This window comes from Mobula hypostoma, chromosome 8, assembly GCF_963921235.1.
Source record: "Mobula hypostoma chromosome 8, sMobHyp1.1, whole genome shotgun sequence".
Taxonomy (NCBI): Eukaryota; Metazoa; Chordata; class Chondrichthyes; order Myliobatiformes; family Myliobatidae; genus Mobula; species Mobula hypostoma.
The window spans coordinates 12,798,634-12,815,796 of NC_086104.1; the positions used below are offsets into that span (position 1 = coordinate 12,798,634).

At 43.9% G+C, this 17,163-nt stretch overlaps 2 protein-coding genes across 2 annotated transcripts in view; both read right to left on the reverse strand.

The window, feature by feature from the left end:
* Window positions 1–9,302, reverse strand: part of LOC134350985 (uncharacterized) — a 32,904-nt gene extending 23,602 nt beyond the window's left edge. The window contains exons 1-2 of the mRNA XM_063056930.1: window positions 8,917–9,302; window positions 8,598–8,747 (exon numbers count right to left, since the gene is read on the reverse strand). Of these exons, the coding sequence (XP_062913000.1) occupies window positions 8,598–8,747; window positions 8,917–9,289 (523 nt within the window). The 5' untranslated portion in view covers window positions 9,290–9,302. The remainder of the gene's footprint in view (window positions 1–8,597; window positions 8,748–8,916) is intronic.
* A 1,370-nt stretch (window positions 9,303–10,672) lies between these two features.
* On the reverse strand, window positions 10,673–11,300 carry LOC134350062 (histone H2B 1/2-like). The gene has a single exon (XM_063054977.1). It carries the CDS (start codon window positions 11,272–11,274, stop codon window positions 10,900–10,902), a length of 375 nt encoding a protein of 124 aa, XP_062911047.1. The 5' UTR covers window positions 11,275–11,300; the 3' UTR covers window positions 10,673–10,899.
* Between the last annotated feature and the right edge of the window lie 5,863 nt (window positions 11,301–17,163).

Consider the following 17,163-nt stretch of genomic DNA (forward strand, 5'->3'; position numbering starts at 1 on the left):
TTTGCTTGGTGAGTAGACATGTAGAGGATGTTTCCTATGGTGGGGGAATCTAGGACCAGAGGGCACAGCCTCTGAATAGAGGGATGTCCTTTTAGAACAGACATGAGGAGGACTTTCTTTAGTTGGAGTGCTGAGTCTGTGGAAATCATTGCCACAGATAGCTGTGGAGGGAAAGTAAATCAGCTATGATCGAATGGTGGATCAGGTTCGATTGGCCGAATGGGTCAAATCCAGTCCAATTTCCTATGATGACTGAACCGTGTGGGAATATAGGGGCCAAAAGTGGAGGGGGGGGGATTACAGAGACTGGGAGGGCTGCAGGGGGTAGGGTGCATTACAGATCATAGGGAGGAGTACAGAGGCAGAGTGGGTTACAGAGCCAGGGAGGGGTGTGGGCCATGGAGGGCGTTACAGATACAGCAAGGAGTGAGGGTTGCAGAAATAAGGAGGTATGTAGATGCTGCAGGGACTCACAGAGAGAGGTGTGTAGGATCTGGAGAGCAGTGGGGGGGTTATAGAGACAGGATCAGGTGTAGGGGAAGATGGAGATGTGGAGACAAGAGGGAGTGTAGTGGCCAGAGGAGGTTACAGAGAAGGGGAAGGATGTGACTGTAACCCCATACAGCTCCTACACACCTGCCAGTCAGAGAAAGATTACAGAGTCTGTGTGTTGCTCCAGATTTTGGCATCCACATCTCTCGTGTCCCACTGGAGGGATTTGGTGATGCAAGCAGTGCCTGTGGAGGCTGAGGCACACTTGACATTACAGGGGAGAGAACCCTGTGTTGGGTTGGAGAGTGTGGGGGAGGGATGTAGTCGGTGTGGGGTGGTGAACGGGGAACAGCTGAGGAAAGAGCTGGTGGGGAAATAGGAAGCTCGAACTGATTCTCTGTTGTGGAGTGAGAATTAGGAAGGGGGCAGGGAGAGGGGTATCTGGGATGTGGAAGTGGGGGAGGGAGGGCAGAATGGATATCTCTCCATTTTCTGAAAATTAATGTACTGACCTATGAGATTTTTTACACACCTCCTTCACAGGAGGATCCAAATTTTTCTTTTGCAATGCTTTCATTTTGCACTGTATTTTAGAAATGTTTCTTATTGTAACTTATAGAAATTTTGCAAATTTCACAACATATGTGAGTGATGATAAACCTGGTTCAGATATTGGTTTTTGTTGTGGAATGAGAGTGGGAAGGGGACAGGGAGAGGGGAGTCACGGTAGGGAGAGGGGAGAGCGGGAGGCACCAAAGACACATTCTGTAATGATAAATAAATCAATTGACTTTGCCTGGTGTTTCAAAGCTGGGTATGTCTGCACCCCTTCTCTCCCACCTGTCCCACTACCCTCCCACGGCGCTCCAACTTCACCATTCCTAACATCCTTCACCTCTGCCAGATTTATAACCTCGCTCTCCGCTCCATATTGACAAATATTTAAAATTCTCCATCAGTGAATAAACTTCTGTAAACCGGGCATGAGACTTCTCAGTAAAAATGATATCTCTGCCCCTGGCCTAACAGCTCAACAGAGAGGGGTGAAGCTCCCCAGTGCTCTGGGAAGAGAAGATTCACAGGTCAAAGTATGACCTGCTGTAACGTGGAAGCAGGTTCACGGGTTTGGTGAGTGAGACAGAAAGCACTGACTGTGAACAAGTATTTTGATCATTTAAGGTGGTCTCAGCCATCGACATCAGTTCCCGGAACAGTCTGGCCTGACCATGCTGGGAAAGCCTATCATTCCAACCCTTCCTTCCTCTGTAATAGCCCTCTCACTGTGACAGCCGGCATGGGTAAGGTGCTCCTCCAGGGCACTGGGGCGATATACGTACAGCACCAAATACAGTCTCAACTGTACCGTCCCGTGGGAAGCCACGGGTAGGCCTAGGAACTGCATATCCAGTAAGTGCCATTCAGTGTCCAACAAGTGTCCACCTCCAAAACACAATAAAACATAGACACAGCCGCCCCAGGATACTGTACCTGCTCACACTTGCCATCCACCTTGTACTTTATCAGTGTTTATCATACCACCCTCACCAACATTCTGTCTGATAGGGGAAATCAGCACCTAGCAATTAAATAAATGATACATAGGGAAATACTAGCCTTGAAAACACTTACTCCACCAGGGCTATAAGGCTCAAGTCCCTTAAGGCTATTACCATAATATGGGTCAAGATTGGCTGGTCTACACTACTCCCTCCCAGCTTCCCCCAAAACAATGCCAAAATGCGAGAAGCTAGGTGTTTTTCCCAGCGGTCATCATCCCTGTCATCAAAAGGGATCGATATCAGTGCAAAATGTGAGTTATCCCTCAAACCGATTGCATGGGAAACAAGTAACTTACCAAAAGCACGGAACAACGTAACAGACTAAAAACACAAGGAACAAATAAGTAACAAATTGGAAACACAAGAAACAAAGTAACAGATTAGAAGCACAAGAAATAAAAACACTGGCTTGTACTTCTCTTCTTTAAAACTCTGCATGGAACTGCAAAACTTAAAGCAAGTAGTTAATTTCTACAGGGACAAAACACACTTATCAGAAAACAAAAAACAACAACTGGGTGGTGCCCAATACATTCACACAGTCTCTTAAAAGTACAACACACTCACTTACTCACGCAAACTGATACGTATGGCCACACCTCATACCTTTCTCTGCATTAGAATCATTCACATAATTCGCAGGGAAGTGGGATGCCGATTGAATGACCAGCCCCCGCCCCAGGAGTATGAGGTGTGAAGGCGCTAATCTCCAAATTTCTCTTAAACGCTGAAATCGAGTTCACATGCACCACTTGTGCTGGCAGTTCATGACCCTCTGAGTGAAGTAGTTTCCCCTCATGTTCCCCTTTAACTTTTCACCTTTCACCCTTAACTCATGACCTCTAGTTGTAGTGGGAAAAAAGCCTGATTGCATTTACCCTTATCTATACCCCTTATAATCTTGTATCTCTCTATCAAATCTCCTCTCAATTTTCTATGTTCTAAGGAATAAAGTCCTAATCTATTTAATCTTTCCATCTAACTCAGGTCATCCAAACTCAGCAGCATCCTTGTAAACTTTCTCTGTATTCTTTCAACCTTGTTTACATCTTTCCTGTAGGTAGGTGACCAAAGCTGCACACAACATTCCAAATTACGTCTAACCAACATCTTATACAGCTTCAACGTAACATCCCATCTCATGTACTCTGACACAAATAATTTTATCTTCTCTCTCTCAAACTTCACGTGAAATCTATCATATTATGATCACTGCCTCCTGAGATTCCCTTACCTTAAGCTCATTATACAAAACCCAATCCCGAATTGCCTTTCCCCTATGGGCTTAACTATTCTAAAAGGCCATCTTGTAGACATTCTAAAAGTTCTCCCTCTTGGAGTCTAGCACCAACCTGATTTATCCAATCTACCTGCATATTGTAATCCCCATGACCATCATAATATTGCCCTTTTCACATCCCCTTTCTATCTCTCATTGTAATTTATAGATCCTGGCTACTGTTTGGAGGCCTGTATATAACTTCCATCAGAGTCTTTTTATTCTTGAAGTTTCTTAAATCTACCCACAAGGATTCAAATCACAAACAAGAGAAAATCTGCAAATGCTGGAAATCCAAGCAACATACAAAAACTGCTGGAGGGACTCAAGAGGCCAGGCCACATCTATGGAAAAGAGTACAGTCGATATTTTGCAGGAAGGGTTTTGGCCCGAAACGTTGACTGTACTCTTTTCCATGGATGCTGCCTGGCCTGCTGAGTTCCTCTTTCAATCCTATGTCACCTCTTTCCAAGGATTTGATTTATTTTTTTTTACCAACAGAGCCAGCCCACTCCCTTGACCTACCTACTTGTCCTTTTGGTACAAGGTGTATCCTTGGATGTTAAGCTCCCAGCTGTGATCTTATTTCAGCCGCGACTCAGAATGCCCACAACATCATACCTGCCAATTTTTAACTGTGCTACAAGACCATCTACCTTATTCCATGTGCAATGCGCATTCAAATATAAAACCTTCAGACCGTATTCATCACCCTTTTCAATTTTGCCCCCATGTTACACTTCAACTCATCCCACTGACTGCAATTTTATCCTATCATCTGCCTGTCCTTCCTCAGACTCACTACACACTGCATCAACTTGCATACCATGGTTCTATCACTCCAGTTTCCACCACCACACCCCACCAAATCCTTCCCGACAGCTTGAACAAGCATGATGTTTAACTCAAAGTCAACAATATTCTCTAATTAAAGAGAAATTATTCCTGCTTTCCCTTGTAAATTACCATATTCTGGTTGGCTGACAGGTGACCAGTGATGTTCTCCATAGGCCGGTGTTGGGACCACTTCTTTTCACATTATATACCACTGATTTAGATGAGAGCATCAAAGGCAAGTGCATTGTGGTAGTTCATTTCAAGAGGACGAGAATATAAAAGCAAGGATGTAATGCTGAGGTCTTATCAGGCATTGGTCAGACTGCATTTGAAGTTTTGACTCCCATAAACAGTAGAAGAGTTTATGGGAGTTTGAACAGTTTTGTCTCCCATTACCCTAAAGGATGGGCTGGCATTGGAGGGTCCAGAGGACATTTACAAGAATGAAAGGGTTAATATATGAGGAGCATTTGATGGTTCTGGGCCTTCAATAACTGGAATTTACAAGAATGGGAGGGAGGTGCGGATCTCATTGAAAACTATTAAATATTGTAAGGCTTGGATAGAGTAGACACGTAGAGGATGTTCCTTGAGCATGTCAGTGTTTGCTGATGATACAGCCATTGCTGGCAGAATCTTTGATGGAGATGAGCAGGTGTACAGAAGCCAGATGCATAAGTTACTCAAGTGGTGTGACAGCAACAACCTTGCACTCAACGTCAGTAAAAGTGAAGAGCTGATCGGGGACTTCAGAAAGGTAGGACAAGGGAACATGAATCAATCCTCATAGAGGGGTCAGAAGTGGAGAGAGTGAGAAATTTCAAGTTCCTGGACATCAAGATCCCTAAGGATCTTACCTGGTCCCAACATATTGATGCAGCTATAAAGGAAGTAAGACAACAGCTATATTTCATTGGGAGTTTCAGGAGATCTGATTTGCCTTGGATCGGGTCCATGGCATTCTCAAGGGTGAAGGTGAAAACCCGAAGTCTTGGTACATATTGGCACCAGTGATATAGATAGACATGGTGAGGGGGTCCTGAAGAGAGATTTTAGGGAGTAGGTAGGAAAATGAGAAACAGGACCTCCAGGGTAGTAATCTCTGGATTGCTGCCTGTGCCACGTGCCAGTGAGGGTAAGAATAGGATGATTTGGCAGGTAAATGCGTGACTGAGGAACTGGGCAGGGATCAGGGGTTCAGATTTATGGATCACTGTTCTCTTTGGGGGAAGGTATAATTTGTACAAAAGGGACAGGTTACACCTGAACCTGAGAGAATTCAATATCCTTTTGGGCAAGTTGGCTAGAATTGTTTAGGAGGGTTTAAACTAATTTGGCGGGGTTGGGAACTGGAGTGACAGTGCTGAAGCTGAGGTAGCTGGTTTACAAGCAGAGGCAATATATAGTGAGATGATGACAGGGCAAAATTACAGTCAACAGGATGAGTTGCAAAGTAAAACGCAGACAAAATCAAAAAGGGTGAATACAGTACTGAAGGTGTTATATTTGAATGTGTGCATAATAGGGAATAAGGTAGATGAACCTGTAGCACAGTTACAGATTGGCAGGTATGTTGTAGGCCTCACTGAATCATGACAGAAAGAAGATTGTAACTGAGAGCTTAATGTCCAAGGACAGGCAAGAAGGCAGAGGGGTCAGTGTTGCTCTGTTGGCAAAAAAAATATCAAATCATTAAAAAGAACTGACACAGGGTCAGGAGGTGTTGAACCACTTTAGACAGAGCTAAGTATTTTGCATCAGTCTTCACTGTGGAAGACACTAGCAGTATGGTGAAAGTTCCAGGTGTCAGAAGATTGTGGAGGCATTAGTAGTGATCTTTCAAGAATCACTAGATTCTGGAATGATTCCAGCAGACTGGAAAATTTCAAATGTCTCTCCCCTCTTCAAGAAGGAAGGAAGCTATCATCCAATTAGTCTGACCTCAGTGGTGGGAAGATGTTGGGGTTGATTATTAAGGATGAGGTTTCAGGGTGCTTGGCAGAACATGATAAAATAGGTTGTAGCTGGCATGGTTTCCTGAAGGGAAAGTCTTGTCTGACAAATCTGTTGGGATTCTTTGAAGAAATAACAAGCAGAATAGACAAAGGAGAATCGATTGATGTTGTGTGCTTGGATTTTCAGAAGGCCTTTGACAAGGTGCCACACATGAGGCTGCTTAACAAGCTACGAGCCCATGGTATTACAGGGAAGATTCATGCATGGATAAAGCAGTGGCTGAATGCCAAAAGGGAAAGCATGGGGATAAAAGGAGCCTTGTCTGGCTGGCTGCTGGTGACTAGTGATGTTCCACAGGGGTCTGTGTTGGGACAGTTTCTTTTTACATTATATGTCAATGATTTGGATAATGGAATTGATGCCTTTAGTGCAAAGTTTGCAGACAATATGAAGATAGGTGGAGGGCAGGTTGTTTTGAGGAAGTACAGAGGCTACAGAAGGACTTAGATAGGTTGAAATGGGCAAATAAGTGCAGTGTTGGGACATGTATGGTCATGCGTTTTAGTCAAGGAAATCAAAGGGCTGCGTCACACACAAAATGCTGCGGGAACTCAGTAGGCCAGGCAACATCTAGGAAAAGAGTACAATCAATGTCTCGAACACCTGCATATTTTCTCTTGTAGGAAATGAAGTGGGTTGAGTATTTTCTAAGTACAAATAAACTAAAGTGCAACGGGATTTGGGAGTCCTTGTCCTGGATTCCGTAAAAGTTAACTTGCAGTTTGAGTCTGTGGTGTGTCAGAAGGCAAATGTGATACTAGCATTCATTTGAAAAGGACCAGAATATAAAAGCAAGGATGTAACGTTGAGGCTTTATAAAACGGTGGTCAGGCCTCACTTGGAGAATTGTGAGCAGTTTTGGGCCCCTTATTTTAGAAAGGGTGTGCTGAAACTGGAGGGAGTTCAAAGGGTTTCACAAAAATGATTCCAGGATTGAACAGTATGTCACATGAAGAATATTTGTTGGCTCTGAGTCTATATTCACTGGAATTCAGAAGAATGGGGGGTGACCTCATTGAAACCTATTGAATGGTGAAAGGCCTTGATAAGAGTGGATGTGGAGAGGATGTTTCCTCTGGTGGGGGAGCCTAAGTCTAGAGGACACAGCCTCAGAATAGAGGGGTGTCCTTTTACAATGGAGATGAGGAGGAATTTCTTTAGCCAGAGAGTGGTGAATCTATATATTTAAGGCAGAGGGGGATAGATTTTTGATTGAGGGAGGTAGATTCTTGATTGAAGGGATACAGAGAGAAGGTAGGAGACTGGGGCTGAGAGGAAAATTGGATCAGCCATGATGAAATGGCAGAGGAGACTGGATCGGCAAAATGGCCTGACTCTCCTCCTATATCGTATTGGTCTTATGTTTTCAACAGTGGGAGAGCCAAGGTCCACAGGGCACAGTCTCTGAACGGAAGGATATCCCTTTACAACAGAGTGAGGAGGAACTTCTTCAGCCAATGCGTGATGAATCATGCCCCAAATGGCAGTGGAGGCCAAGTCATTTTTAGTCCTGATGAAGGGTCTCTGCCGAAACGTCGACTGTACTTCTTCCTAGAGATGCTGCCTGGCCTGCTGCGTTCACCAGCAACTTTGATGTATGTTGCCTGGGTATATTTAAAGTGGAGTTTGAAAGAACGACACACACAAAATGCTGGAGGAACTCAGCAGGCCAGGCAGATCTTTGATAAAGAGTAAACAGTCGATGCTTCGCGCCAAAACCCTTCATCCTCCTCTTACTCCTCGAACAGGACCCCACCAAGGAGCACCAGGCCATTGTCTCCCGCACCACCTAACCGATGCCCCATTCGCAGAACAACACAGTTATTCAATAGAAGTGTATTGCGCAGAGCTCAGAAGCAAATTAAAACAAAACGGGAAATGCGAGGCCCCTGCTAGTGACACAGTGCTCCGGCCAGGGAAACACCCAGTTCTGAAGCTCTGCCCGAGGAAGTAGCGCACACGAAACGCTGGAGGAACAGGTGGCCAGGCAGCATCTATGGAAAAGAGTTGACAGTTGACGTTTGAGTTCCTCCAGCATTTTGTGAGTGCTGCTCGGATTTCTAGCATTTGCCGATTTACTCTAGTTTGTGCAAAGGCTGTACTGTTTGCTTTATTTAAAATATTTGTCTAAACCCTGACGGCGCTTTTCACTCTGAATTCTGAAATGAGGAGATTCTCGTAAATCTACAGCAGAAAACTTTGTCTTTGTCTACAGTTTCTTTATTACAGATGGTGACTTCTGTAATCTTAATCAGCATCATGGGCGGCGCAGATAACGTGTGCCAAGGGTCAGCTACAATTCAAAGTAAATTAGTAAGATTAAAGTTGGCCCCAACCCCCTCTCCGGGGCCTGACAGCAGTGGGACTGGCAATCACCCACGCCGCTATCTCGTACGGATGATGCTAAATCTTACCCTCATACTTCTTCTGGTACGGGCGATGAACGGATATGAAGCCGATTGCAGCGCTGAACTCCTGTAAACGACGCGGCCGTTCAATTTCAATAATCAGTGGAGGCCTAGCTCCATCATTGCGGACTGCATCCCGACTGTTCACCCTTTGAGCTTCGCAACAGCAAGGAACATGAATGAACCCTGCAACAATAATCAAATCTGAATTTGAGCCCCGTCCCCCGCGCTCACGGGAACTATAGACAGCCCTTTCACAGACACTGTGAGTGGCTCTTAAAAGAGCCTTTGGGTCACCGGGTTCAGAATCTGTCGCTTCACTTGCTGGCGCTGCCCGTTTTCTTGGGCAACAGCACGGCCTGGATATTGGGCAGCACCCCGCCCTGAGCGATGGTCACCCCTCCCAGCAGCTTGTTGAGCTCCTCGTCGTTGCGGACGGCCAGCTGAAGGTGTCTGGGGATGATGCGGGTTTTCTTGTTGTCCCGGGCTGCGTTGCCGGCCAACTCGAGGATTTCAGCTGTCAGATACTCGAGCACAGCGGCCAGATAGACCGGGGCTCCGGCACCCACACGCTCAGCATAGTTACCCTTTCTCAGGAGCCTGTGAACACGGCCCACCGGGAACTGCAGTCCGGCCCGGGACGAGCGAGATTTGGCCTTGGACCGAGCTTTGCCACCGGTTTTTCCTCGTCCAGTCATCTCACAAACTCAACAACTGATTTCACCAAGAATGACGAAATAGTCCAGTCCTCGCTCTATTTGTAGCTTTGGGGGGAATGCAGTCGGACATTTATGATTGGTGCTCAACGCTTAAACTCAATGTTGACTGGATATAATCCAATCAGGCAGCTGTCTTATTCACCAACCAAGAAACAGCAACAACTGAAGAGCGGAAACCAACCGCTAATTTCCGAAAAAAACTGAAATTTCAAAAAGCCCGCCAAAAAATGTTCAAGCATAATCTAAAAGGAATTATTTCAAATCTGTTTCCATTTGGTCTCCTCATTCACCCCATTACTGAAGTCCGACACATTTAATATAGGAGTAGTTAATATTGAAACAGCGTCTCGGAAGTTAATTCGCCGAACTCTTTCAAGTGATAAGCGCTCAGAACAAAACAAATCGCTTCTGTTCGCTATTCATCAGATCGCTCTCTCAGACTGAGACTAGTTTAGCCTGTAGTTTTAACAAATGATTGCACAGATAAAATGAAAATATTCATTTCCATAGACCCGATGAATTCCTCCAGGATTATGTGTTGCTCTGGATTTCTGCAAAGTATTTTGTGTGTCTGTGAAAGAACCGTGAATTAGTTCAGGTCTGGCATTAAAATGGATTCAGTAAATTGCCAAAAAGGGGCAGTCATTAATAAACTACATTCCCCACAGCAATGAAAGCTACTGTGACACTATAACTTCCTTTGGGATCAATAATGTATCTATCTGTCTCTATCTAGAAACAGCTAATCTTCACGTAGATACAATTTGTAATAACCTGGACAGTGACACCGTGGAGGAAAGTGATATTTCCGTGCGCGGTAAGAATGTAACAAACACCTCGAGATTACAGTATACTGAGCTGGTTTACCGACTAATATGGATGCAATTTGAATTAGCTCATGGAGAAGAAATTACCAGATTTACTTCAATTCAATGCCTTTGGGTCACTGGTTAATGTTAAATATTACGTATTAACTGATTTAGTGAATCTGTGCGTGGCTCTTAAAAGAGCCGTTGGGTTTCCGGTGTGTTTAATCAGCACTCTTCACTTGGAGCTGGTGTACTTGGTTACCGTCCTTTGTCCCTTCCGACACGAATTACAGTACAGTATTCAATTCCATAGAAGCTGCCTCCAGCGCATTGTGTGCTGTTCTGCATTTCCAGCATCGGCAGAATATCTTGTATATCTGTGAAATAACCGTGAACAAGTTCACGTCAGGCACTGAAATGGGATTCAATTAAATTGCCAAAATGAGACAGAAATTAATAAACCACATTCCCCACCGCCATTAAGTCAGAAACAGCAATTATCCGCTTCAAAAATACGATTTTTAATAACCGGGAGAGAGACGCAGAGGAGGAGGTGATGTTCCCGTGTGTATAGTAGAAACAAAGACCTCGGGGTTATACCGAACATGAATAAAACTTGAATTAGCTCATATAAAAAGGAAAGGAATTTCCATATTTACTTCAATTCAATGGCTTTGGGTCACTGGTTAATGTTAAATATTACGTATTAACTCTTTCAGTGAATCTGTGAGTGGCTCTTAAAAGAGCCGTTGGGTTTCCGCTGTGTTTTCTGGGCACTCTTCACTTGGAGCTGGTGTACTTGGTCACCGCCTTTGTCCCTTCCGACACGGCGTGCTTGGCCAGCTCCCCAGGCAGCAGCAGGCGCACGGCAGTCTGGATCTCCCGGGAGCTGATGGTCGATCGCTTGTTATAATGGGCCAGCCGGGAAGCCTCGCCCGCGATGCGCTCGAAAATATCGCTCACGAACGAGTTCATGATGCTCATGGCCTTGGAGGAGATGCCGGTATCGGGGTGAACCTGCTTCATCACTTTGTAGATATAGATGGAGTAACTCTCCTTCCTCACCCTCCTGCGTTTCTTGCCAGACTTGCCCGCTGGTTTGGGCAAAGCTTTCTTGGCGCCCTTCTTGGGAGCGGATTTCTGCTGCTCGGGCATTTCTTCACTCGGATTCAAACGCTGAAATGAACTAACATCGCTGGGAGAGCGGATTAAATAGGCAGCGCGCACAGCGGTATGCTAATGAGGGATGGAGAACTCAAGCATTTCATTGGTTTATTGAGAAACGAATCCCCTATCAGATTTATTCCGAGAAATCCTATGATCGGATATCAGAGCGAACAAACGATTGTCGCCAAATTTGCGGACGATGCAAAGATAGGTGGAGGGACAGAGTTTTGAGGAAATTGGTTTTAAATAGCGACAGACTGAGACAGAATAGGCGGATGAGCAAAGAATTGGCAGATGGAAAGCAGTGTCGGAAACTGTATGGACATGCACTTTGCTAGAAGAAATTAAAAGTGCTGACTACTTTATAAACGGAGAGAAAATTCAAAAATCTGAGACGCAGAGGGACTTGGAATCCTCGTGCAGAATTCCTTAAAGGATAATTTGCAGGTTGAGTCAGTGGTGGGGAAGACAAATATGATGTTAGACCATAAGATAGAGTGGAATTAGGCCATTTGATTCATTGACTCTGCTTCAGCATTTCATCATGGCTGATCCAATCTTCCTCTTAGCCCCAATCTCCTGCCTCACCCCTCAACCCCCCCCCCGCTCCACCCTGTATCCCTTCATGCCCTGATCAATCAAAAATCTATCAAACTCTACCTGAAATATACAGAAAGACTTGGTAATGAATTCCACAAATTCACCAACCTCTTGTTAAAGAAATTCCTCCTTATCTCCTTTGTAAAAGAACACCTCTCTATTCTGAGGCTGTGTCCTCTGGCTTAGGCTCCCCCACCATAGGAAACATCCTCTCCATATCCACTCTATCAAGGCCTTTCACCGTTCAACAGGTTTCAATGAGGTCACCCCTCATTCTTCTGAATTCCAGTGAATATACAGGCCCAGAGCTATCAAATGCTCTTCATTTGACAAGTCATTCAATCCTGGAATCATTTCTGTGAACCTCCTTTGAATTCTCTTTAGTTTCAGCACATCCTTTCTAAGATAAAGGGCCTAAAACTGTTCACAATATTCCAAGTGAGGCCTCACCAGTGCTTTATAACATCTCAACATTGCATCCTTGCTTTCATATTCTAGTCCTCTTAAAATGAATGCTATCATTGCATTTGCCTTCTGACTCACTACAGACTCAACCAGCAAATTAACTTTTAGAAAAACCCGCACAAGGACTCCCAAATCCATTTGCAACTCTATATATATTTCTCTCCACTTAGGAAACAGTCCATTCTTTCATTTCTTCTACCATACACTTCCTGACACTGTATTCCATCTGCAACTTCTTTGCCCATTCTCCTTACCTGTCAGTCGCCTGTAGCCTCTCTACTTCCTCAAAACTACCTGCCCCTCCATCTATCTTTGAAACAAAACATTCAGTTTTGTAAACCAAATCATTAATATATAACATAAAAAGAACTGGTCCCAACACAGACTTCCGTGGAACACTACTAGTCACTGGCAGCCAAGCCAGAAACAACTTCTTCATGTGCCTTGCGTGTTACACGCTTGGGCGATCATGGCTGTCCACATCGAACGATCCCTCGTAGCGTCAATGATATCTCACACACTTAGATCTGTTAGTTCTTTCACAGTGTCCACATATTTTTTTAATTTGCCTTCCTCTACCACGTTTCCCAGGCATACGACCTTGTAATGTAAGGCATTCTATTTCTCCCTTTCTGATGACATGGCCCAGGAATTTAAGTTTCCTCTCATTTAATGTTCTCATTAAAGATATTTTTATATAGGCACATTGGAGTACTGTCTCATTAGTTACCCTATCTCTATATGATATTTTCAGCATTCTTCTAAGAAACCATATTTCTGTTGCTTCTAAGTTTCTTTGGAGTTCTGGTGTTATAGTCCATGTTTCGGAAGCATACAGCAAGATTGACCAGATGTAACATTTTAGGAGCCTAAGCCTTGTTGTCATAGAAATGTGTCTATTGGTAAAAATGGGTTTCATTTTTTGGAATTAGGTTTTGGCAATGGCAATTCTTCTTTTTATTTCTACTTTACTTCTAGCATCTTGTGATATAAAACTATCAAGGTAATTAAAGCTGGTCTTTTGTTCAATCTCTTAGTTACCAATGTACAATTGGCAGTTGGGAGTATCCTGCTGTTTTGATATCACCATACCTTTGTTTTTTTTTACAGTTGATGGTTAGACCAAAATCTGCACTTGTTTGTACTACTTTGTCTAGGAGGATTTGTAGGTCTTCTGCAGCACTTGCTATTAGGGTGGTATTGTCTGCATATCTTTTATTGTTGATGTTAACACCTCCAATTTTTATCCCATCTAGGTCTTCTACTTCTCTGAGAATCATTTCACTATCGATATTAAATAATTCCGGTGAGGCATCGCATCCCTGTCTAACTCCTCTTTGAATTTCAGTCCAACTGCTTATATCATCATCAATTTTTACCGCTGCCATTTGATTCCATTTGACCAGAAGTGCACTGAGAGCGGTAAGTATAAAGGAGTTGGGGGCTTGCTGTTCTGGTTAACAACGGATGGTGCAATCCTGGTCATATTACGATTGAGGAACGTGCTTGTAGCCCAGATATTGAACTTTTTGCTGTTGGACTCCGGCCACATTCCACCGAGATACAACACTGGGCGTCATGGGAGGTTGTTCCTGCCTGTGGCCATCGAACTTTGCAGCTCCTCCCATGGAGGGTCAGACACCCTGAGCCAATAGACTGGTCCTGGACTTATTTCCATCTGGCATAGTTTGCATATTGTTGTTTGATTGTTTGTGGTTTTTGTATTGCTATATTTATGCTCTATTCTTGGTTGGTGCGGCTGTAATGAAACCCAATTTCCCTCAGGATCAATAAAGTATATCTATCTATCTATCAAAGGTTGGGTGACGTCTAGTATATGATTCCAAGCAGAAAAGCCTCCCTTTATTCCAACTCTCTGCCTCCTGCCAGTCAGCCACTGCTTTATCCACATGCAAAGATCTTTCCTATAATACCATGAGCTCATCGCTTATTAAGCAGCCTCATGTGTGCCTCCTTCTCAAAGGCCTTCTGAAAATCCATGTACACAACGTCCATCCTTTATCTATCCTGCTTGTTATTTCTTCAAAAATTGTAACAGATTTGTCAGACAAGGCTTTCCCTTGAGGAAACCATGCTGACTATGGCCTATTTTATCATGTGCCTCCAAGTACCCTGAGACCACATCTTTAGCAATCAACTCCAACATTGTCCCAATGACTGAGGTCAAACTAACCAGCATATAGTTTCCTCTCGCCTCTCTTCCTTCTTGAAGAATGGAGTGAGATTTGCAAATATCCAGTCTTCTAGAACCATTCAGAATCAGAATCAGGTTCATTATCATCGGCATGTGACGTGAAATTTATTAACTTAGCAGCAGCAGTTCAATGCAATACGTAATCTAGCAGAGAAAAAATAATAATAAATAAACAAGTCAATTATGTATATTGAATAGATTCAAAAACATGCAAAAACAGAAATACTGTATATTTTTTAAAAAGTGAGGTAGTGTCCAAAGCTTCAATGACCATTTGGGAATCGGATGGCAGAGGGGAAGAAGTTGTTCCTGAATCGCTGAGTGTGTGCCTTCAGGCTTCTGTACCTCCTACCTGATGGTAACAGTGAGAAAAGGGCATGCCCTGGGTGCTGGAGGTCCTTAATAATGGATGCTGCCTTTCTGAGACACTGCTCCCTAAAGATGTCCTAGGTACTTTGTAGGCTAGTACCCAAGATGGAGCCGACTAGATTTACAACCTTCTGCAGCTTCTTTCGGTCCTGTGCAGTAGCCCCTCCATACCAGACAGTGATGCAGCCTGTCAGAATGCTCTCCACAGTACAACTATAGAAGTTTTTCAGTGTATTTGTTGACATACAAAATCTCCTCAAACTCCTAATGAAGTGTAGTCACTGTCTTGCCTTCTTTATAACTGCATCGATATGTTGGGACCAGGTTAGATCCTCAGAGATCTTGACACCCAGGAACTTGAAGCTGCTCACTCTCTCCACTTCTGATCCCTCTATGAGGATTGGTACATGTTCCTTCATCCTACCCTTCCTGAAGTCCACAATCAGCTCTTTCGTCTTACTGACGTTGAGTGCCAGGTTGTTGCTGCGGCACCACTCCACTAGTTGGCATATCTCACTCCTGTACACCCTCTCGTCACCACCTGAGATTCTACCAACAATGGTTGTATTGTCAGCAAATTTTTAGATGGTATTTGAGCTATACGTAGCCACACAGTCATGTATATAGAGAGAAGAGCAGTGGGCTAAGCACACACCCCTGAGGTGCGCCAGTGTTGATCGTCAGAGAGGAGGATATGTTTTCACCGATCCACACAGATTGTGGTCTTCCAGTTGGGAAGTCAAGGATCCAATTGCACCAGTGGTGTGGCCTCACTTGGAGTACTGTGAGCAATTCTGGGCCCCTTATCAAAGAAAGGATGTGCTGTCATTGGAGATGGTTCAAGGGAGGTTTACAAAAATGATTCTGGGATTGAAAGGCTTGTCATATGATGGGCACTGTGTCTATACTCTCTGGAATTTAGAAGAATGACCTAATAGAAACCTACCAAATATTGAAAGGCCTCTGTGGAGAGGATGTTTCCTCCGAACAGAAATCACAGCCTCAAAACACAGGGGTATTCCTTCAGAACAGAGATGAGGAGCAAATTCTTTAGCCAGATAATGGTGAATCTCTAAAATTTGTCCCAGGTGACTGTGGAGTCAATTGAGTACATTTAAGGCAGATGTTGATAGATTCTTAATTAACCATGAGAAGCATTTGACGGCTTTGGGAGTTCAGAAGAATGAGAGGGTTCTCATTGAATCCTATCAAATATTGAGTGACCTAGATAGAATTAACTTACAGAGAATGTTTCCTATAGAGCCTAGGACTAGAGAGAACAGCTCCAGAATACAAAGAGATCCCTTTAGAACAGAGATGATGAAGAATTTGTTTTACCAGATGGCGGGGAATATGTGGAATTCATTGCCATAGATGACTGTGGAGGCCAACTTATAGAGTATAGTTGAAATGAAGATTGATAGATTCTTGACCAGTAAGGGCATCAAAGGTTACGGGAAGAGGGCAAGAAAATGGCGTTGATAAATAGCCATAATGGAATGGCAGAGCAGACTTGATGTGCCAAATGGCCTAACTCTGTTCTGATGTCTTGTGGTCTATGACATCTGGCAAGTGTTTTCAGATGTGAAATGGCAATTCTGAACCGAACCTGAATCACAGAAGGATGCTCAGCAGCTGTGTCAGGGCTTCATTACAATCACCGCCTACAAAAGCAAAATCAAATGACATATCTGAGAAGGCTTCGCTCCCAGATGAGCTCAATGCCTTTTATGCTTGCTTTGTCCAGCAAACCATGGGGGCATCTCCACGAACTCCTACAACTACCAACAATGCTGTTAATTCAGTCCCCAAGGCCAATGTCTATGCATCCTTCAAGAGGGAAAACTTCTGCAAATGTATTATTTTTGACAATTGCATTCTCATCCAAATCACCAATGCAGCTAAGAAATGACAGAGCACAGAGCTCCAATCTAAACAGGAAGTGAGGATTCAAAAGGGACTGGACTAAGTGTGTAAATGTAGGAAGGGACCATGTTGAAAAATAAATGTGCTAGGTTTTCTAAAATTGACTCCTTCTACCTTAGGCCACAAACTTATCAATCACCCCTCATATGTATATATCTCTCTCCATGATTTAATATATAAACCCATCGCTTCCTGAGCTCTAGCAAAACAGACCAGCTTGTCCTACCTGCCTTGTAACTCAAGCCCTCCAGTCCTAGAGTAGCATCTTTGTGAATGTTTCCTGTACCCTCTCCAGCTACATC